The sequence below is a fragment of the Rhinoderma darwinii genome, chromosome 11, assembly GCF_050947455.1.
Source record: "Rhinoderma darwinii isolate aRhiDar2 chromosome 11, aRhiDar2.hap1, whole genome shotgun sequence".
Taxonomy (NCBI): Eukaryota; Metazoa; Chordata; class Amphibia; order Anura; family Rhinodermatidae; genus Rhinoderma; species Rhinoderma darwinii.
In genome coordinates, this window is record NC_134697.1 from 94,509,391 (window position 1) to 94,528,959 (window position 19,569).

Genomic DNA, 19,569 nt, shown 5'->3' on the forward strand with positions numbered 1-19,569 from the left:
GCTGTGTGATGACGTCAGTAACAAGGGAACGACGTTTACCTGCCCTAATACAGTAGGCTCAGCAGCGGCGGCTAGCGGCCAAATATGGAATCACACTTTCGTTTCGCTACCGCTCTCTAGCGAGCGTGATACGTCAGTTCGATGCGACCTCTTCCGGCTGAGCTCGGCGGCCATCTTTAATGAGGGAAACATCACTTTTTACCCACTATATGATGGACACGTAAATGAATTAAAATGAATAAACCGCTATGGTCAGACTATTATTAGCTATTACTTATTTATATCTCGTAATTTGTCTCTCTCTGTACAGGACTTTATTTTGGTACAGTTGTAATACTTTTATTTTACTGTTCCTTGTTCACTTATTTACCATAACTCCCAATTTTTAATTATCGCAAAGCGGGACAACCAAAGCGGGAATGTTTTTCCTTTTAAGGCACGCCTCTAATCCCGCCCATACATACAGTATAATGCTCCCATACTGCCTCCCACACAGTATAATGCCAAATAGCTGCCCCATTCAGTATAATGCCCCCACAGATGCCCCATACAGTATAATGCCCCCACAGATGCCCCATACAGTATAATGCCCCCACATATGCCCCATACAGTATAATGCCCCCACATATGCCCCATACAGTATAATGCCCCCACAGATGCTGCATACAGTATAATGCCCACAGACTCCCCCATACAGTATAATGCCCCCACATATGCCCCATACAGTATAATGCCCCCACATATACCCCATACAGTATAATGCCCCCACATATGCCCCATACAGTATAATGCCCCCACATATGCCCCATACAGTATAATGCCCCCACAGATGCTGCATACAGTATAATGCCCACAGACTCCCCAATACAGTATAAGGCCCACACAGATGCCCCATACAGTATAATGCCCCCACAGATGCTGCATACAGTATAATGCCCACAGACTCCCCCATACAGTATAATGCCCCCACATATGCCCCATACAGTATAATGCCCACAGACTCCCCCATACAGTATAATGCCCCCACATATGCCCCATACAGTATAATGCCCCCACAGATGCTGCATACAGTATAATGCCCACAGACTCCCCCATACAGTATAATGCCCCCACAGATGCTGCATACAGTATAATGCCCACAGACTCCCCCATACAGTATAATGCCCCCACATATGCCCCATACAGTATAATGCCCACACAGATGCTGCATACAGTATAATGCCCACAGACTCCCCCATACAGTATAATGCCCCCACATATGCCCCATACAGTATAATGCCCACACAGATGCTGCATACAGTATAATGCCCACAGACTCCCCCATACAGTATAATGCCCACAGACTCCCCCATACAGTATAATGCCCACATATAAAGTGCCAGTGCCCTTGTAGAGAATGCCACTGTGCCCATGTAGATAGTGCCCCTATATAGTGCCACAGTGTCCATGTTGACAGCGCCATTGAGTCCCTCTAGGAGCGGAATCCCCGGCCAGATCATTGGCAACGGAGATTTCGCTCAATCAGTAGCCACTGACGTCACTACTTTAATTGCTGCGCCCGGCAGTCCTCGGCGAGCGGAGGAGCTCCCTCTGATCCACCGCTCTAAACTAATGCTGAAGCAGGGAGCTGACAGTTGGCTGGGGATTCCATTCCAGGAGACGCCCCTGACGTCACTGTCCATATATGGACAGTGACGTCAGGGGCGCCTCCTGGGCTCAGCGCTTTAAGTAGCGTTGTGCCTGGGGAGTCCTCTGTACCAATGCTGAAGCAGGGAGCTGACGGTTTCCTGCTTCAGCATTGGGTTCAACTGTATCTGCGTCCTGAGGACGCAGATACACCGGCACATACCACCGGACATACCACTGTGCCCGTGCCGTCCACAGCCGACATCCCGCTGCAACGGCAAAGATCAGCGGTAACCCATTTAACCCCTACTGCGGTATCTAAGTAATTGATAGAGGGAGGAGGCTCCATCTGTACACCTTCCCCCGCTAGCGATCGCAGGGTGCCGATGGTTGCTATGGCAACCGGGAAGCCTAACAATGGCCACCTGGTTGGGCATATACAGAAGCGTATTAGCCCCTGCCGGAGGTAGGACCTAATAGTCTGCCTGTCTGTGGAAAAATGACAGACAGAAGTAGTGCAATGTGTTATACCAGCAATCAGAAGATCAGGCCTTCAAGTCGCCTACTGAATCTAAAAAAATTTATTAAAAGAATTAAAAAAATTTCGATAAAGAAAGAAAAGTTTTACGTAATAAAAACAAGAATCGTCCTGTTTCCCTGATCTGTTGGAAAAAAACGAAATATAAAAAGAAAAAACAACATAATAGGTATCACTGCGTGCATAAGGGCCCGAACCATAAAAATATCATGTCATTTACACTGCACGGTGAACGCTGTAAAAAAACAAAAACAAAAAAACAATAGTGGAATTGCTAATTCTTAATCACCTTTTGCTTCTCAACAAAATTAAATAAAAAGTGTTAAAAAAGTTGTAGGCACCTCAAAATGGCACCAATAAAAACTACAGCTCGTCACGCAAAAAAAACAAGCCCTGACGCAGCTCCGTCAATGGAAATAAAAAAAGTTATGACTCTTGGAGCACAATGATGCAAAATGATGGCCCCGACTAAGGCCCCATGCACACGAACGTAAAAAAAAAACCGTAATTACGGGCCCATAGATTTCTATTGGCCACGGGTACCTCCCCGCTTGCTTACGGGAAGGTGCCCGAGCCGTTGAAAAAGATAGAACATGTCCTATTTCAGGCCATAATTACGGGAGCGTTCCTAGGCGACGTCAGTAAATAGTCACTGTCCAGGGTGCTGAAAGAGTTAACTGATCGGCAGTAACTGTTTCAGCACCCTGGACAGTGACTACCGATCACAATATACATCAACTTGTAAAAAAAAAAAAAAAAAAAAAAAGGCGTTCATACTTACCCAGAACTCCCTGCTTCTTCCTCCAGTCCGGCCTCCCGGGATGATGTTTCATCCCATGTGACCGCTGCAGCCAATCACAGGCCAGTCACAGGCTGCAGCGGTCACATGGACTGCTGCGTCATCCAGGGAGGTCGGACTGAATGTCAAGAGAGGGACGCGTCACCAAGACAACGGTAAGTATGAACTTCTTTTACTTTTACTACAGAAAGGGCTGTCCCTTCTCTCTATCCTGCACTGATAGAGAGAAGGGGCTGCCGATTACTGCAGTGCAATTTTGCAGCGAAAACGTGCCTGTAAATATGGGTGGAATACGGGTGACACCAGACCCGTATTTATGGGCACGGGTCAGTATATACTAGTGCAATACCGGTCGAATACGTGTGACTAAGGACCTGTATTTACGCCAGTATTTACGGGAGGAAAAAAATACGTTCGTGTGCATGAGGCCTAAGGGCTTATTCAGATGAACATAAATATCATCCGTGTGACGGACATTTTTTTTAATGCCCGTCACACGGCTGCAGGTATTTCAATGGGGCTGTTCACACTGAAGGGCTCGTGAAAATATAGGACATGTCCTATTTTTGTCCGTTTTCATGGATCCCTCAATAGACTCAAGTCAAGACAGTTTTTCACGTCCGAGTTTACACTTGTTAGTCTAAATAAAGCCTAATTTATAGGTGCGGCAGTTTTTTGCCCAAAACCCCACGTCATCATTTTCTAGACCCCACAGGTGGACCCAGTAGATGCAGCAGAGATGATGATGTTTTGGGGTAAGTGAAGGATTAGGCAATACTGGACCCCGGGTATTTTTTACAATTCCCCGATTCACCATATAGACGTATCCCACGGTACAAAAAGATGTCCATGCACTTCGTACAGATGGTATTGTATAACGCTTATGTGCTATCCAGATGTGCCGGCCAGGTGGGAGCAGGCCTTCATTTTTAAGAGGCGGTAATTAAGGCCCTAATATTTGGGAACCAAAAAGGGGAAGACCCGAGCACATCTGCCCCAAAACGTCCCCATCTCCACGGGAAGCGAGGCCGCCCGTATTGTACCTGGGCAACAGTTTCCGAGTGAAATTCTCCAAACTGCAAACAAGGGAAGGGCCCAAAAAAGGTGCAGAGTGTGTTCCAAAATGGGGTATAAGAATGGACACTATTTATCAGTGTGACACCTGCCCCGAAAAACCAGGCCTGTGTATAAAGGATTGATTTAAAGTATACTACAAAATCCAAGGTTTATTCATATTATTTCTTCATCCCACTATTATACCCCATTATTCTGCCCTAATAAACGCCGCACATCTTACATGCGCCCCCACATTATAAACTGAAATACTAGTAAAACCCCAAACAGAACAACCGCCAAGCAAAATCCACGCTGCAAAAGCAAAATGGCGGTACTTCCGAATCTGGCAGTGCCCAAACAGCAGTTTATGACCACATATGGGTATTACTGTACTTGTAAGAACCCGCTTAATAATTTATGGGGTGTGCGTCTTCAGGGGCACAAACTGGGCACAACATATTGGGCACTGAAATGGCATATCTATGGAAAAATGGCAATTTTCAATCTGCCCCATCCATTGAGCACTAATTTCTAGAAAATAATGAAGGGGACGTGGGGCTTCAGCCGATCACAGCTGACCAGTGGGGGGACGCGGGGCTCCCACCAAGCTAATATTTAAGGCCAGGCCATCAATTTTAAAGGACCAGATGACCCTTTTAGCCTATCAGGAAGTCGACGTTAATTTATGGCGGGTTTATTTCCACATCGGTTCTCAAGTCCAGGCAACATGGTCTTTTCCAAACCAAAGAGTGTTCCAGATGATTCAGGACTTCTGACCATGCGGTGATGGTTACAACGTCATAACTGGCATTGGATCTTGTTTGGCCCCCGTTCATGGTTTTTGGAGCTTTCATACTAGGATGTGTTACAGTTCATGTAAAATGGTTGTGTACTCGTCTTGTGACCATTTCCAGTTATGAAAGAACATACAATCGGCCATGTACTGATATATTCGTGCACAGCTTTGTTAGATTAGAAACTGGATGGTAAGCCTGCTGGGTAACAGGGGCCAATGTGGGGGATTCCTTAGCCATCTGCTTAAAGGGATTGTGTTGTGAATTGACATACTTTTTTATTAAGTTACTTATTTTTAGTATTTTATTGGAGTATTTTTTTTTTTCTTCCACAAGGTAGGAAATACTAAAAAATAAATAATAATTTGTAATGATTCCTTATGATGGCCACCAGAGGAGCACTTCCCATAATGACAGAAAGGTGAATCAGGCAAAGCAACCATAATGTCCATGGCAGCGGGCTGTCAGCTCCGATCCCCTCCTGACAGCCACAGTCACGAGTTGGCAAGCACTGGCCCCAACCTCCTCCTCAGGAGACACCAGCGTCCGCTTCCACTCACCTCAGCCAGATCCTGTATGGGTGCGCGCGCGCACGCTCATGCCCGCTCTTAAAGGGGCAGCGCACGTACCGAACTTTTGATGAACTTTGACCCGTGAGTACCCTGGACTATAAGAGGGGTCCAGCCCCCTGCTTCCATGCCTGAGCGTTGTTGATGTTTCCTAGTTTGTCTATGTGATGGCTTCCTAGTGTGTTTCCTGTTCCTTGCATTCCATACCACCCTGGTATAGCGCTGTGCTGTGCCAAAGTCGTGTCGTGCTGTATCCCACGTCTACTTGCTGCCTAGTCCAAGCCGAGCCTGCCTTACTGCTGTCCGAGCTGCCACAGGTACCTATAGAAATTCACTTGCGCCCTGTTGGCCAGCTGCCTGACCGCCAAGGAGGTACGGCCCAGTGGGTCCACAGACCCTTTGTGAAAGCAACCTGACTTACGGATGCTGTAAATGTGCGGGGGACACTCTCCCTACTACTGACCACACTCCCCACCCCTCCCTATTTTTGGATACAAGCCAGGAGGAGATGTCTTCAAATTGCCTAGAACTGTACAGCGCCATTTTGTGAGTGATTGTACAATGGCTGGACGTGCTGATCAGTTGACAGGTAGCAGAGTTACATGATGGGGAATTCTTTTTCCCTGTCATGTCTAGTTACCAGGTAACGCTTTCATTGTACTCCTCCATGGGGAAACATTTTTCCCTCTGGCGGATGATTTTTCCATTGACAGGTAGCAGAGTTACGCTGGAAAAAGCCAAGCGAGTTTTGCTACACGCTTTCCGTAACTCCAATACAAGTGAATGTGAGTTCTGGAAACAGTGTAGCACAGAAGGCTACACTGTTTCTGTAGCTCCCGATATCCGGAAACAGCGTGGCTAGCTGTGCTACGCTCTTTCCTTAACTTCTGTTCACTTTACTTAGCAAAACGCTCTCTGCTGCTTCTGAAAAACCATGCCACCAAGTAACTCAGTGGCCAGAGCCCACCAAAAGAAGGTAGGACAGGGGGCCCCAGAGGTGGGACCCGCATCTATCGGACATATATGACATATCCCGTGGATATGCTATAAATGTCTGAGATGAGAATAACCCTTTAAGTAAACTTACACTATGCCTTTGGGAGTGGACAAATCTGTAAAGACTCAAAAAAATGAAAAACAGTACAACACGTAGCATGTCAAAGGAATTATCTCCCCATTACATTTTTACACTTCTCTGTTATATCACACAAAACATAACACATTTTCAGTAAAAAATTAAAAAAAAATGTGTTATTGCGCCCCCTAGTGTTCTTTTGGTCCTCTCTCAAAACGTCCACCGCCGTTGGACACCATGCCCAGTAGCAACTTTGAGTCCTCTTATACACGACCAGAGTTGTGAAGGCTAGCCAATAAAAATCACTAGTAATAACTTCTTCTCACCGGCACTGAACACGTGGTGGACATTCGGAGAGGAAACTTAAAAGAACACCAGGGGGCGCCATAACAATAATAAGTTGTAAGTCTTCTTTTTATGCGCCCTCCGTGTATACGAACATTGTCATTTATTAAAGGCCTAAATGATAACTCCGTGCCTCTACATCATGTGACAGATCAGAAATATTTCAAACCTTGTGTGTTATGATTTATAGAAAGGACAAACTTCATCTCCGAAAAATTTGTGACACGGATGCCGGACATAATTGTGATAAATCTTGTCTCGGTAACGCGCTAGTTAACATTTCAATCTTCCTCCATAATGTTTCTGTGCTTTTATGCTTATTCTTTCCTATAAAGAACATTCAGTTCCGTTTCGTTCCATCCTGTGCTTTATTACTACTCCCTTAGGCTCCATTCACATAATTTGCCTTAGGCCCCATTCACATCACGTTTAGGCCTTTGGTAGGAGGTATAGGTCAGGAAGAACCCCAACGTATACCATAGCGAAAGGCCCAAACGTATCCCACAGTATGGCCTACAGTGTGATACGTCACCCGGGGACCGGCTCTGGGAAAACTCCTGAAGTCACTGTCCATATATGGACAGTGACATCAGGAGTTTCCTATCGTTGGAGTCCCCCAGCAGAGCATTAGCTAGCGCTCCGCCCCGGGACTCCAGCACTGCACCTGACTCCATACATGTCCATCACCCGTAGGCTCCCATATTAAAAACTGTATACCGTGTCGTAGGTCTTTTGTTAGATCCCTCAGGATGGAATAGCGTAGTCTACTACGCTATTTCATCCTTTAAAAAAAAAGATATATACCGACGTATACCAGCCCGACGGAGGCCAAAAGGACACTCTTTTGGTCTCATACTGGATAATGGAGCCCTATGAACACGTTTATCTTGTAGGAGCTTTTCCGACCTATACAATAAACGTAGGGCCAAAACATGATATGAATGAGGCCCCAATATTTATGGAACATCTCCAAACATACTCATTCCACATGAATACCCCCAACGCTGTCCATAAACTAAAACTATGCCCTTTGAATGTGAGACTCCAACAGTATTTTGGCCTGAATATGGAAAATGTTTAGCGATATTGAGAACTAGACGTTTGTGTGTTTCAAAACTACCCGATTTTTTTTCAATAATAACCTTTCAATATAATGAGCTCATCCATGATGGATCTCCATGGGTAAAATGAGGTGGACCCAAGAATCGAGATCCCAGATAGAACCACTTGGAGTTGGCAGAGGCTACACTTTATGGAATCTCCCCTATGTGTTTTGGTTCTTAAATGGGTTGTCCAGTTCCTAAAAACTGATGGCCTATCCTCAGGATAGGCCATCAATATCCGATTGGTCGGGGTCAGACTCCCGGGACCTCCACCGATTAGCTGTTTTGAAGGTGCACTTGTACGAGCGTGGCTTCCCCTTCATTCCTTATCTGCTCATACTGTGAATCACCGACACGCTTGTAGAGGCGGTTCATAGTATTACAGTCTTTTTGCATTCACTTCAATGTAATACTGTGAACCATGGCTACAACTGTGTCGACGATTGACACTACATGCAGATAAAGAATGAAGGGGAAGTAGCACTCGAATGAGCGCTGCGGCCACTCCAAAACAGCTGATCGGTGGAGGTCCCGGGAGTCGGACCCCGACCGATCAAATATTGATGACCTATCCTGAGGATAGACCATCAATTTTTAGGGACTGGACAACCCATTTAGTGTCTTCAGAAAATAATACTTAATTGTGTTTCAAATCATTTTGTGAGTCCTCCGATGCCCAACAAGATGGACCTTCGCTCTAAAACACTTTCCACATTCAGAACAAGAAAAAGCCTTCTCCCCTCTGTGGACTTTCTGATGTCGGGCTAGACAGTAATTAGTAATGAAACATTTTCCACATTCCGAGCAAGAAAACTCTCCAGAGTGGATCTTCTGATGTTGTACTAGGTTTGCATTAGTTGTAAAACATTTTCCACACTCAAAACACGTGAAGTCTTTCTTGCCGGTGTGGATTTTACGGTGTTGAGCGGACTGTGATTTTAGTCTGAACCGTCTTCCGCATTCCTGGCAGGAATAGGGCTTATCCCCTGTGTGTATCCTCTGATGCAGCAAAAACTGCGATTTGACTCGAAAACTTTTCCCACACTCAGTACAGGAGATGGGTTTACCCCCTGTGTGGACCTTTTGGTGTTGAAGAAAGTGTAATTTCACCCTGAAGCTTTCTCCACACTCCGAACAGGCAAACGTTTTCTCTGCTGTGTGGATCTTCTGATGTTGGACTAGGTGTACATTTGTGATAAAACTTTTCCCGCAATCTGAACACGAAAATGGCTTCTCTCCTGTGTGGGTCCGCTGATGTCCTACAAGGTGCAACTTCCTACGAAAACTTTTCCCACATTCTGAGCAGGAATATGGTTTCTCCCCTGTATGAATTCTTTTATGAGTAACCAGATTTGTTTTTGTTGTGAAAGCCTTGTCACATTCCGAACAGGAAAACGGTTTAACTCCAGTGTGCGTTCTTTGATGGGGGATGAGGTGGGAATTGGTAGTAAAACATTTACCGCAGTAGGAACAAGAAAAGGGCTTCACACCTGTGTGGATTCTTAGATGTCTAACAAGGCAACCATTGCTGGTAAAACACTTCCCACATTCCGAACACGAGAATTCTCCCGAGTGGATCTTCAGATGCGTCAAAAGTTTCGAGTTCGTAGCGAAGCCTTTCCCACATACGTTACACTTAAATTCTCTCTCACTCGAGTGGATCCTACTGTGCATTACAAACTGGGATTTCAACCTAAAACATTTCCCACATTCGGAACATGAGAAGGGTTTTTCTCCCGTGTGAATTCTTTGATGTCCGGCCAGGTGTAGCTTCTTATCAAAACATTTTTCGCATTCCAAACAGTTAAATGGCTTCTTCCTTTTGTGAACTTTTTGATGTGTAATAAATTCAGCATTCTCTGTAAAACCCTGACCACATTCAGCACATTTGTATTCTTCGTCTCTCATCGGTACAGCTTTATTAGGTGAGGAATTTCTCCGGCAACGCAGTTTAATTCTGGCGGAAGTTTGATGATCTTTTTGCTCTGAAGGGCAAGAATGAAAAACGGTGGTCAGCGTCATCAGATGACATCTTGAGATGAGGAGTGGATAGAGGTCTGGTGAAGTAGACTAATGAATGTTGTGCATTGCAATAAAAAGGTATAGGAACCATCCTCTAAGGGCTTATTTAGACGAACGCAAATATAGTCCGTTTTTTTTTACGGCCGTCACACGGCTGCATGTATTTCAATGGGGCTATTCATACAGCTGTTGTTTTAACGTACGGTGTGAAGGGCCCGTGAAAAAATAGGACATGTCCTATTTTTGTCCGTTTTCACAGGTCCCTCAATAGACTCAAGTTGTCACGTCCGTGACTCGGACATGAAAAACGTCCGTTTTTCACATCCGAGTTTAGACTCGTTCGTCTGAATAAAGCCTAACCCATGTGAGGCTGCTGTACGTCACGTGATGGTTACTACTTACTGGTGCGGACGTCTGAGGTAGCGTTTAATTCTTTTAATATTTCAGTATTCAGAATTGACTCCTCATTTCTTTCTAGCACATCACCGCCATCAACCATGACAATGTTTACATTTTCTTCCTAAATAATTGAAAAAAATATTTCAAAAAGTTGGATAATCGGATTAAAAAACTTCCTGTTCGCATCCTACAAATGCACAATAAAGTGTTAATTTGCAAGAACTCAGTGGGATGATACCCATGTGATTTGGTGTTCTGTGCGCAATGAAAACCTAAAAGTTCAAGAAGTGTTCACCGGTCCCCCTCTGACACCAAATGACACTCACAGAGGTGCGGGAAGCTGAGACTTGGAGCTGGTCTCTCGAAATTATTACACTGTAAAACTGCTTTAGTCATCCCTGTGATTACCTATGACATAGAAGGAACACAACGATCACAAACATAGCAGCTATAGAGGGTCAGGTAACCAAACAAAAAGTCTATTTACACTATTTTGCATCCATCATATGACAGGCAGGAACAGCTCTGGCAACTTTATAGAGTGGAGAACCCACTGACAACAGCTTCCTGGACCCCAATATTTGTGACATGGGGGGGAGTGGGACATATGGGGCAGTCACACCTGATTTTTTTTATTATTTCAACTGGAGTTAACCTTTAAGGCTATGTTCACATGGAGTTTTTTGAAGGCAGAAAATTCTGCCTGGAAAAATCAGCGCCGTTTTTTTTTAAAGGGGTTGTCCGAGATTTTTTTTTTAAGTACAGTTAGAAATACATTACACATATTAAAAATTGCATAATATACTTACCTGTGCAATCTTGCTTCTGTTCTCCGCTCTGGCTGCTTCTTCCTTCTGGTCACTTGAGCTCTGACGTCACCTTTTCTGACGCCTCCACTGTCGTGTCGTATCCCGATCACATGGTCTCGCACCAGAGAGACCTCGGATGGTATACGACATGTCACTTGTCACGTGGTGTAGATCGGCTTCTTCTGCTTCACATGCAGTAACGTGCATGCGCTGTCACTGCTGTTCTCGCAGTCCCTGCTGTTCTCGAGATAACAGCAGGGGCCGCGCATGCGCGTTACAACAGAACAAGCCGATATACACCACGTCACAAGTGACGTGTCGTGTACCCGGCAAGAATTCAAGATCAACAAAGCAGCAGAGCCGGAGCAGAGAGAGACGTCAACAATCAAGTTCCCGACGGCAGGATCTGGAAACTGGGCCACTTTGGAAAACGTAAGTATATTACAAATGTATTTATTTTTTTAACTTAAATGATTTAATGGTGTTATTAAAAATATTATGTTATCTCGGACAACCCCTTTAAGTGGTTTTGCACCACAGGCATTTTTTGGCACGTTTTTTTACTTATTTCTTCAACAGGGAAAGGAAAAAATCGTAAGCGTATTTAGACATAAAACGCATCAAAAACTATGTCAGCCGTTAGCGGCATTTTTTCAGTTTCTCATTCATTTCAATGGGGTTTTTGAGGCGGAAAATACCTCAAGATAGGGTATGCCGCTTCTTTTTCCCGCGAGCGTTTTTTCTTCTTGCGGGAAAAAAAACACCTCCACCTACCATTGAAAACCATGGGAAGCAATTTCGGCCACGGCAAAAAACATGTCACAAAACTTTGTGTGCACAGGGCCTAATAATGATTTTAAAATGTTGGTGATACGGAGTTGTGCAAGTTTCTGCATAAACATAAGAATTAAAGTTTTGGGGGTTTTCCGGGCAAAATAAAAAAGTTTCGGCTCCTTTAATATGTTAGTTGACGTTACTTACATATAGACCGACGTTCCGATGTGCCGTTCCGCCTCGTTCTATTGTTATCAGCATCAGTCAGGTGACCAAGCGCTGGTTTGTGAGGACACTGAAATGGATGGACCAGGAACCCACAGCCAGTCCGAAATCCTCCCTCTCCATCAGGACGCCTGAACCCCTCCCTCTACTCCTTTGCATCTTGCCGCTCACAAGCAGGAAGATGCATTTGGCCACACTGGGGGCGTGTTTAGCAAGGAGCCATGGCGGGCAGGTGGTCGTTACCATTGACTACCAATAAAGAGGCGTGGTTACAGTAAGCATGTGACTGGAGATGGTACCGGTAAAACAGGGCGGAACGACACAGCTGATTGCCGGAGCATCGGTCTATATGTAAGTAACACCGACTTACATATTAAAGCAGGGAAAACTTTCACTTTCCTGGAAAACCCCTTTAAGGCCCTTTTAGACGGGCCCATGATCTGGCAAACAAGCGTTCCTTTGAACTCGTTCCCATTCGTTGCTCTGTGCACAGGGCAATGATCAGTGGATGAACAAGTAAACGCTCCTTGATCGGGTGATCTACTCGTTTATGCGGCCAAAAAAATGGTCGCTAGTCGGAAGCACATCTGTGCAAACAGGGAGATGTGCTGCTAACACGATGGAAATGTAAGTGGGCGATCGATCATAATAACGATCGCTGGTCCCCATAAAGAGTCGATCATTGCTCCTCGTGAAAGGAGCCTAACGAGCTCTGATCAACGAGCTGTGCCGTTGATCGGCGCTCGTTTACACGAACCACATCGGGCCGTGTAAAAGGACCCTGAGGTTACAATGGCAGACTGGGTGCGGAGGACATGGCTGATTTGTTGGCTGCGGCCCATACCTTTATTTCTCTGTCCAGTTCTACATCCGGTTCGTTAGATCCCGCTGGGTCTAGAGGATTTATATATCTCTCTGATGTATTATAAACACTTAATCCATCTGTAGGAAACAGACACACACTTAGATCGATTCACTGACGCTGTATACATTTTTGACTTTCGAGTTCTATCTGCATTCTTGAGTTGTAGACCCAGCTGATTTATTTTAATTAATGGGGTATTCCGGTTACAACAAGTTACCCCCTATCTGTAGGGTAGGGGGTAACTTTATCGGTGGGTGTCAGACAGCTGGGGCCCCCACCGTTTACGAATGCTGTACTCGGCTATCTCCGGCGCTGCCATAAAGGATGAATGGAGTGGCAGTGCGCATGAGCGACCTACTGCTCGGTTTAAACTAGGGGTTCGGGACTCCCGCTCTTGTAAAACAGTGGGGGTCCCAGTAGTCGGACACCCACCGATCAGCAAGTTACCCCTTACCCTACGGATAGGGGGTAACTTGTTGTAACCGGAATAGCACTTTAACTTTATTTTAGAAAATAAATTACGCATTATGCATAATATAAGACTTTGACTACATGGCCAATGGTGGCAAATTCCCAAAGCAAGGCGCGGCGGAAAAATCTAGAAAGAAATTGTGCCGAAATTAAACTTGATTTGTAATTAGAAGCAATGGCGGGCACCATAACTGTAACCGAAGGTCCAGTCATAAGAAATTCATGGCCTATCCTCGGGATAGGGCATCAATACCTGATCATTGGGGGTCCGACTACCAGCACCCCCGCCGATCAGCTGTTTTGATGGGGCCGCATCCCTTGTACGAGTGCCGCTTCGCCTTCATTCCTTATCTGCTCGTACTGTGAATCGCTGTCACACTTGTAGCGGTGGTTCAAGGTATTACCGCCTTCTGAAGTAATAGGAGAAGGCTGTAATAACTGTGAACCACCGCTACAAGTGTGTCGACGATTCACAGTACGAGCAGATAAGGAATGAAGGCGAAGCGGCACTTGTACGAGCGTCGCGGCCCGTTCAAAACAGCTGATGGTTGGGGGTCTCTTCACCGATCAGATGTTGATAGCCTATTCTGAGGTTAGGCCATCAATTTCTTATGACTGGACAACCCTTTTAAAAGGGGTTTTCTCACCACTGATAATTCCTTCCTAGTGGGGTAAGACCCCCAACACCTCCGGCAAACAGATGAATGGCCATCCGTGTAATAGATGGACGGCTCAAGCCCGCCAGAGTAGATTTTCATTCTGATTCATAGCGGTGGATCCCAAGCGTCCATATGCTCGAATACGGCATCCGAACGGAGGTTGTCTTTACGAGACAAGATCCTACGAGGGTCCATTTTTAGGGTACTTGCAACACAATGGGCACAGGGAATGCACCAGTCCCAGATAGTCATTTGAGGGACATCCAATATCAATAGTGGGTGCTGGAATACAATCTTTTGTAGTGACTAGACAAGAAGAATATGGGCATCTTTTACAAGTACCGATATCTGCAGGAATTTCTTCCTCCTTGATCTTCAAGGGCTCCTTCTCCTCCTCCTCAATCTTCACATCTGTCTTGAGTCCAATTTAAAGGTTTTAGAGAAGCCATGACACGACGCATGAAGGAAGAATATAAAACAAGAATCTCTCTCACCTGAAGGGGGTTATCTTCCCATTTATGTGGAGGGTCATCCATTGGGTGACAGAACTGGAGCTAGTCGGAGACAACATTAAGGAGTTTCTCACTGGTTGTCACTTCCGAGCCCGTGGCTGAGGAAAACAAGGAAATATTCCCTAGGAAATATTTTATGTAATTACAACGGAAATAGAGAGGCTCTTCCACGTCACCATAACTGGTACAGACTTTCCAGCACTGGACCCAGCTGCTTATTGCTCCTCATAGCTGTGCCCCGAGACAGAGGCCTCATAAGGCAACGCATCGCACGCCTCTCGACTGAAAGATATTCTGAGGGCCTGGGAATTCCTCCGTCGCCTTCTTTAACGTCCTTGTAAAATTATGGTGAAGACCAGAAGCCCTCCGGAAATTATTATTTATTTGCCTATATAATGGAGCAGCATAGGCTATTATTACAGAATGATGTAGAGGCTCCTGTGTACGCCTTGTGTATTCCTTTTTTAGTTGATGTGACATTTATGGGTTGTCTGCCATCTTGGCTTAAGACCTCACTATTAGATAGCAGAGAAACGCTGCAAAACGCATGTGTAGCTCTGGAGGACCTATTCTGTCTGCGTATTAGATGGGCCACGCATTGACTAATACCATACCTCCCAACTTTCAAGTATCACAAAGAGGGACAACCGATGCGGCACCCGTAGAAGTTTTCTTTCTTTTAAGCCACGCCTCTAATCCCACCAAATCCGCGCCCATACACCCCCGGTCCAGCCCACACAGTATAATGCCCCCATAGCTGCCACCATACAGAATAATGCCCACACAGATTCTCCCATGAAGTATAATGTCCCCACGGCTGCCCCATACAGTATAATTCCCCCTATAAAATATAATGTCCATACGGTAGAATGCGCCCATACAGTATAATGCCCACACAGATGCCCCCATACAGTATAATGCCCCCCTAGTTGCCCTTATACAGTATAATCTACCCCTAGCTGCCTTTATACAGTATAATGCCCCCTTAGCTGCCCCTAGTGCCAGTGTCCATGTAGATAGTGCCTATGTAGATAGCACCACAGCGTCCCCTGTAGATAGTGCCCCTATATAGTGCCAGTGTCCATGTTGATAGTGCCACACCCCCATTGAAGATAGCGCCACCCCCTGTAGGTAGCGCCATTGGGACTCCCTCTAGGAGCGGAATCCCCACCCAGATCATCGGCAACGAGGATTCCGCTCAAGGAGTAGCCACTGACGTCACTGTCCATACATGGACAGTGACGTCAAGGGCATCCCCGAGCACAGCGCTTAAAGTAGCGCTGTGCCCGGGGAGTCCCCGCCGAGCGGAGGACCTCCCTCTGCTCTGAACTAATTCTGAAGCAGGGAGCTGATGGTTCCCTGCTTCAGAATTGGGTTCAACTGTATCTGCGTCCAGAGGACGCAGATACAGTTGACAGCGGGACATACACTCGGCCGCCCGGGACACCGCCCGGAATCCGGGACGGTTGGGAGGTATGACTAATACTAACCGCAACACATCACAGCACCAAGGCACCTAAGAATCAGCTCGTACTCAGGTAAGTCAGACGCTTAAAGGGGTTGTCCAGGAATACATTTTATTTAAATTTTAACTTAGACATATTTAGTAACATTTCTAATATAGTGTCTGCTTACCTGTGCCAGCGTTCTCCTGTTCTGATCTGCCGTCACGTGACCGTACCCAGGGTAATTTTTTTTATTTCCTGTGACGTACCGTGTCTTTGCTCAGCCAGCACTTCCGGCTGAGAAAGGCACGGCGTGTCAACAACTACATTTATAGGCAGTGGGCCAGGCGGATGTTTCATGAGCTCTTCAGAGCTGCGCCTCCTCTGGTCCCGCCGCCTGTAGATGTAGTTGATGACGCGCCGTGTCTTTACACAGCAGGAAGTGCTGGCTGAGCAAAGACACGGAGCGTCATCAATCATAGTACACGCCCCCCTCCTCCTGTCTCGTCGTCCACGCCTCCTCCTCCTCCTTCACTCTTGGAGCTCCCGCACTGAAGTGCACGTGAGAAGGAGGAGGAGGCGCGGAATCCCTAATCCCCGGCCACCGCTTTGCCGAAGCGGTGGTCGGGGATTACGCTCCAGGAGAAGTCTCTGCCTTCACTGTCCATATATGGACACAGTGACGTCAGGGTCTTCTGAAGGGAATCCCCAACGCTGTGGCCGGGGAATCCGATCCAGGAGAAGTCCCTGACTTCACTGTCCACATAGAGACAGTGAAGTGTGGGACTTCTGGAGACGTCCCCTACAGGAATGGGGGTGACTATGTATACGGGGCTGTGTGGTAATACCTACAGGTGGGCTGTGTGGCATTACCTACAGGGGGCCGTCTGGCATTACCAATAGGGGGGCTGTGTGGCATTGCTTCACTCCAAGACCCTGTTCACACTGAGTTTTTTTTGCATGCGGAAATTTCTGCCTCAAAATTCCATCTGGAATTTTGAAGCAGGTTTTGATCTGCCTGCACGCCGTTTGCCACGTTTTTCAAGGCGTTTTTTGCCCACGCCCATTGAGCGCCGCGGGCAAAAACGCCGCGAGAAACGCTTTCTCTGCTTCCCATTGATGTCAATGGGAGGTCAGAGGAGTAAACGCCCGAAGATGGGGCATGTCACTTCTTTTTCTAGCAAGCCGGTTTTACCGCTCGCTGGAAAAAACGACTCCGCCACCCATTGAAATCAATGGGAGGCATTTTTCCGAAAACACTCCAAAAAATGTCCGAAAACGCCTCCTATTAATTTCAATGGGAGGCGGAGGCGTTTTTTTTCTTGCGAGCGGTAAAACCTGTTTGCGGGAAAAAGAAGCGGCATGCCCCATCTTCGGGCGTTTACATCTCTGACCTCCCATTAACATAAATGAAAAGCAGAGAAAGCGTTTTTTTCCTGCAGCGCTCAATGGCCGTGGACAAAAAATGCAAGCTGTCTCCTCAGATGCAGCCGGGGATCATGGGTATGGTGGGTTACAAGACAGGAAACAGCCAGGACCAGAAGCAAGGGATGTAAACAAACAGCAAGAGCAGAAGTGACGATGGAGATCAAACAGAAACTGGTTAGAAGTTTAATAGGGGGTATTAGGGAAGGCAAACCAAGGCTGGGGGACACTTTTTAGTTTGTTTTTTTTCCTGGACAACCCCTTTAAGGCCGAGTTCACACGTCGCGGATCTGTCGCAGATTTTCAATGCAAAAGGGTAAGATGTGCGTCAAATCCACAACAAAATCTGCAACGTGTGAACTCAGCCTAACAGGGGCTAAAGTGAACTGCCCCTTTAAGTTAACTCATTGAGTACCTGGTGTGCTACAGTCATGAATCATAATGCCACGCCTGCCTTTATATTAGATATTCACTACTGTAGCAAATATGGCTGGGTGTAATCATCCTCATTGCCGTGTGTATTTCATATTAATCATATCATGCGGATATACAGTAAATGACAGAGAATCATTACCAGGAGAAGCGTCTTCAGCACCATGGAGGACAACACCGGAAACTTGTTTTGAAGCCCCATACTACAACTTCCGGGTTGTGCGTTCCACTTCACGTTTTACGTCCAGGCTCTTGCCTATTTTCTTCCGTTCAGGCATCTGCGTTTAATCTGACTTCCGGGACTTGCGTCTCAGCGTTCTTTTACTATATGTCCCCGGTGGCCACTCTAACCGTCTAATTAGTTCCGCAAGACAATTCCTATCTCAGCGCGTTCATGGGCTGCCAGCATATCGCGCACAGAAGTTAGGACTGCCATTCCCAGCATGCACCGCGGCGGTCGTGAAAATAATTGCCCTAATCTGTACTAGCTGCTAGGGGACTACAAACCCCAACATGCACTGTGACTTTCAAGCTGTAGTAAACTTTCAAGGTGCAACAACGATCATTTCTCTGGGATTGGATTCATAAATCGTTGTACATATTTGATTTGAGACTTGTCAATATTAGGTAATGCAAAATTCAAGTATTCACAGGAGCCTGATGTTCACGATGAGAACCCCCAACCTTTAATAAGCGTATATTGTATTTTTGGCGTTGTGGTCCTTTAACCCCTTCCCTCCGCAGCCAATTTTCTTTTTTTAATCTTCGTTTTTTCCTCCTCGTCTTCCAAAACCCATAACTTTCTAATTTTTCCTGTGGAGATAGCCGTATAAGGGGGTTGCTTTTACGGAACGAGTGGTAAAAACGGCACGTCAACTTTGTTCTACGGTTCAGTAAGATTACGGCGATACCAAATTTATATCTTTTTTTGTGTACTACTTTTACAAAAAAAAAAGACCGTATTTTTCGGACTATCACACGCACCCAGGTTTTAAACAAGAGAAAATAGGAAAAAATTGAATAAAAACTATAAAAGTTAAAAAAAATGATTAGTTCTGTTTCACCACATTCTGAGAGGCATTTTTTTGATACATACGATTATTTTATCACTTTTTATTTTATTCCTTTTTTTTATTTTTACATTGTGATTGGGGAAAAATGGGAAAAGGTTGTTTTTTTTGGTTTGTTTTAACTTTTAATATTTTGTTACACTTCTGAAAATGTATCTCTTTTTTTTACACATTTTATTAGTTCCCCTAGGGGACTTGAACCAGCGATCATTAGGTCGCTGGTACAATACACTGCGATACATGGATGAGTTCCGTAAACAGCGTAACTCGCTGAGCAACGCGGTTTCCGTAACTCCCATAGTAGTGAATGGCAGTTACAGAAGCAGCATAGCATGCGACACGGTTTTCTGACCTACCGAGTTCTGGAAACAGCGCAGCTCGCGGTGCTACGCTGTGAACGGAACTCCTATTCACTTCTATTGGAGTTATGGAAACAGCGTAGCTCAGCGAGCACTCGGCTGTTTCCGTAACTCGGGACAAAGCCGGAAGATAGCAGCGAGTAAGCTAGAATGGGGTTTAGAAGGCCCCATTCTAGAGATAGGTGCGGGTCCCAGAG

At 45.8% G+C, this 19,569-nt stretch overlaps 1 protein-coding gene across 4 annotated transcripts in view; it reads right to left on the bottom strand.

The window, feature by feature from the left end:
• Positions 1-18,186, bottom strand: part of LOC142663426 (oocyte zinc finger protein XlCOF8.4-like) — a 40,395-nt gene extending 22,209 nt beyond the window's left edge. For 2 of the 4 annotated variants that reach the window (XM_075842060.1, XM_075842059.1), the window contains exon 1: positions 10,330-10,405. Coding sequence is in view for 2 of the 4 variants with exons in the window: in XM_075842057.1 (XP_075698172.1) it covers positions 8,554-9,890; positions 10,330-10,447; positions 12,979-13,076; positions 14,472-14,544; positions 14,624-14,665 (1,668 nt within the window). In the remaining 2 variants the exon portion in view is untranslated. Of the gene's footprint in view, positions 1-8,497; positions 9,891-10,329; positions 10,448-12,978; positions 13,077-14,471; positions 14,545-14,623; positions 15,195-18,085 lie in introns of those variants that run through there. The other 2 variants (XM_075842057.1, XM_075842058.1) reach the window with 2 other exon arrangements.
• Between the last annotated feature and the right edge of the window lie 1,383 nt (positions 18,187-19,569).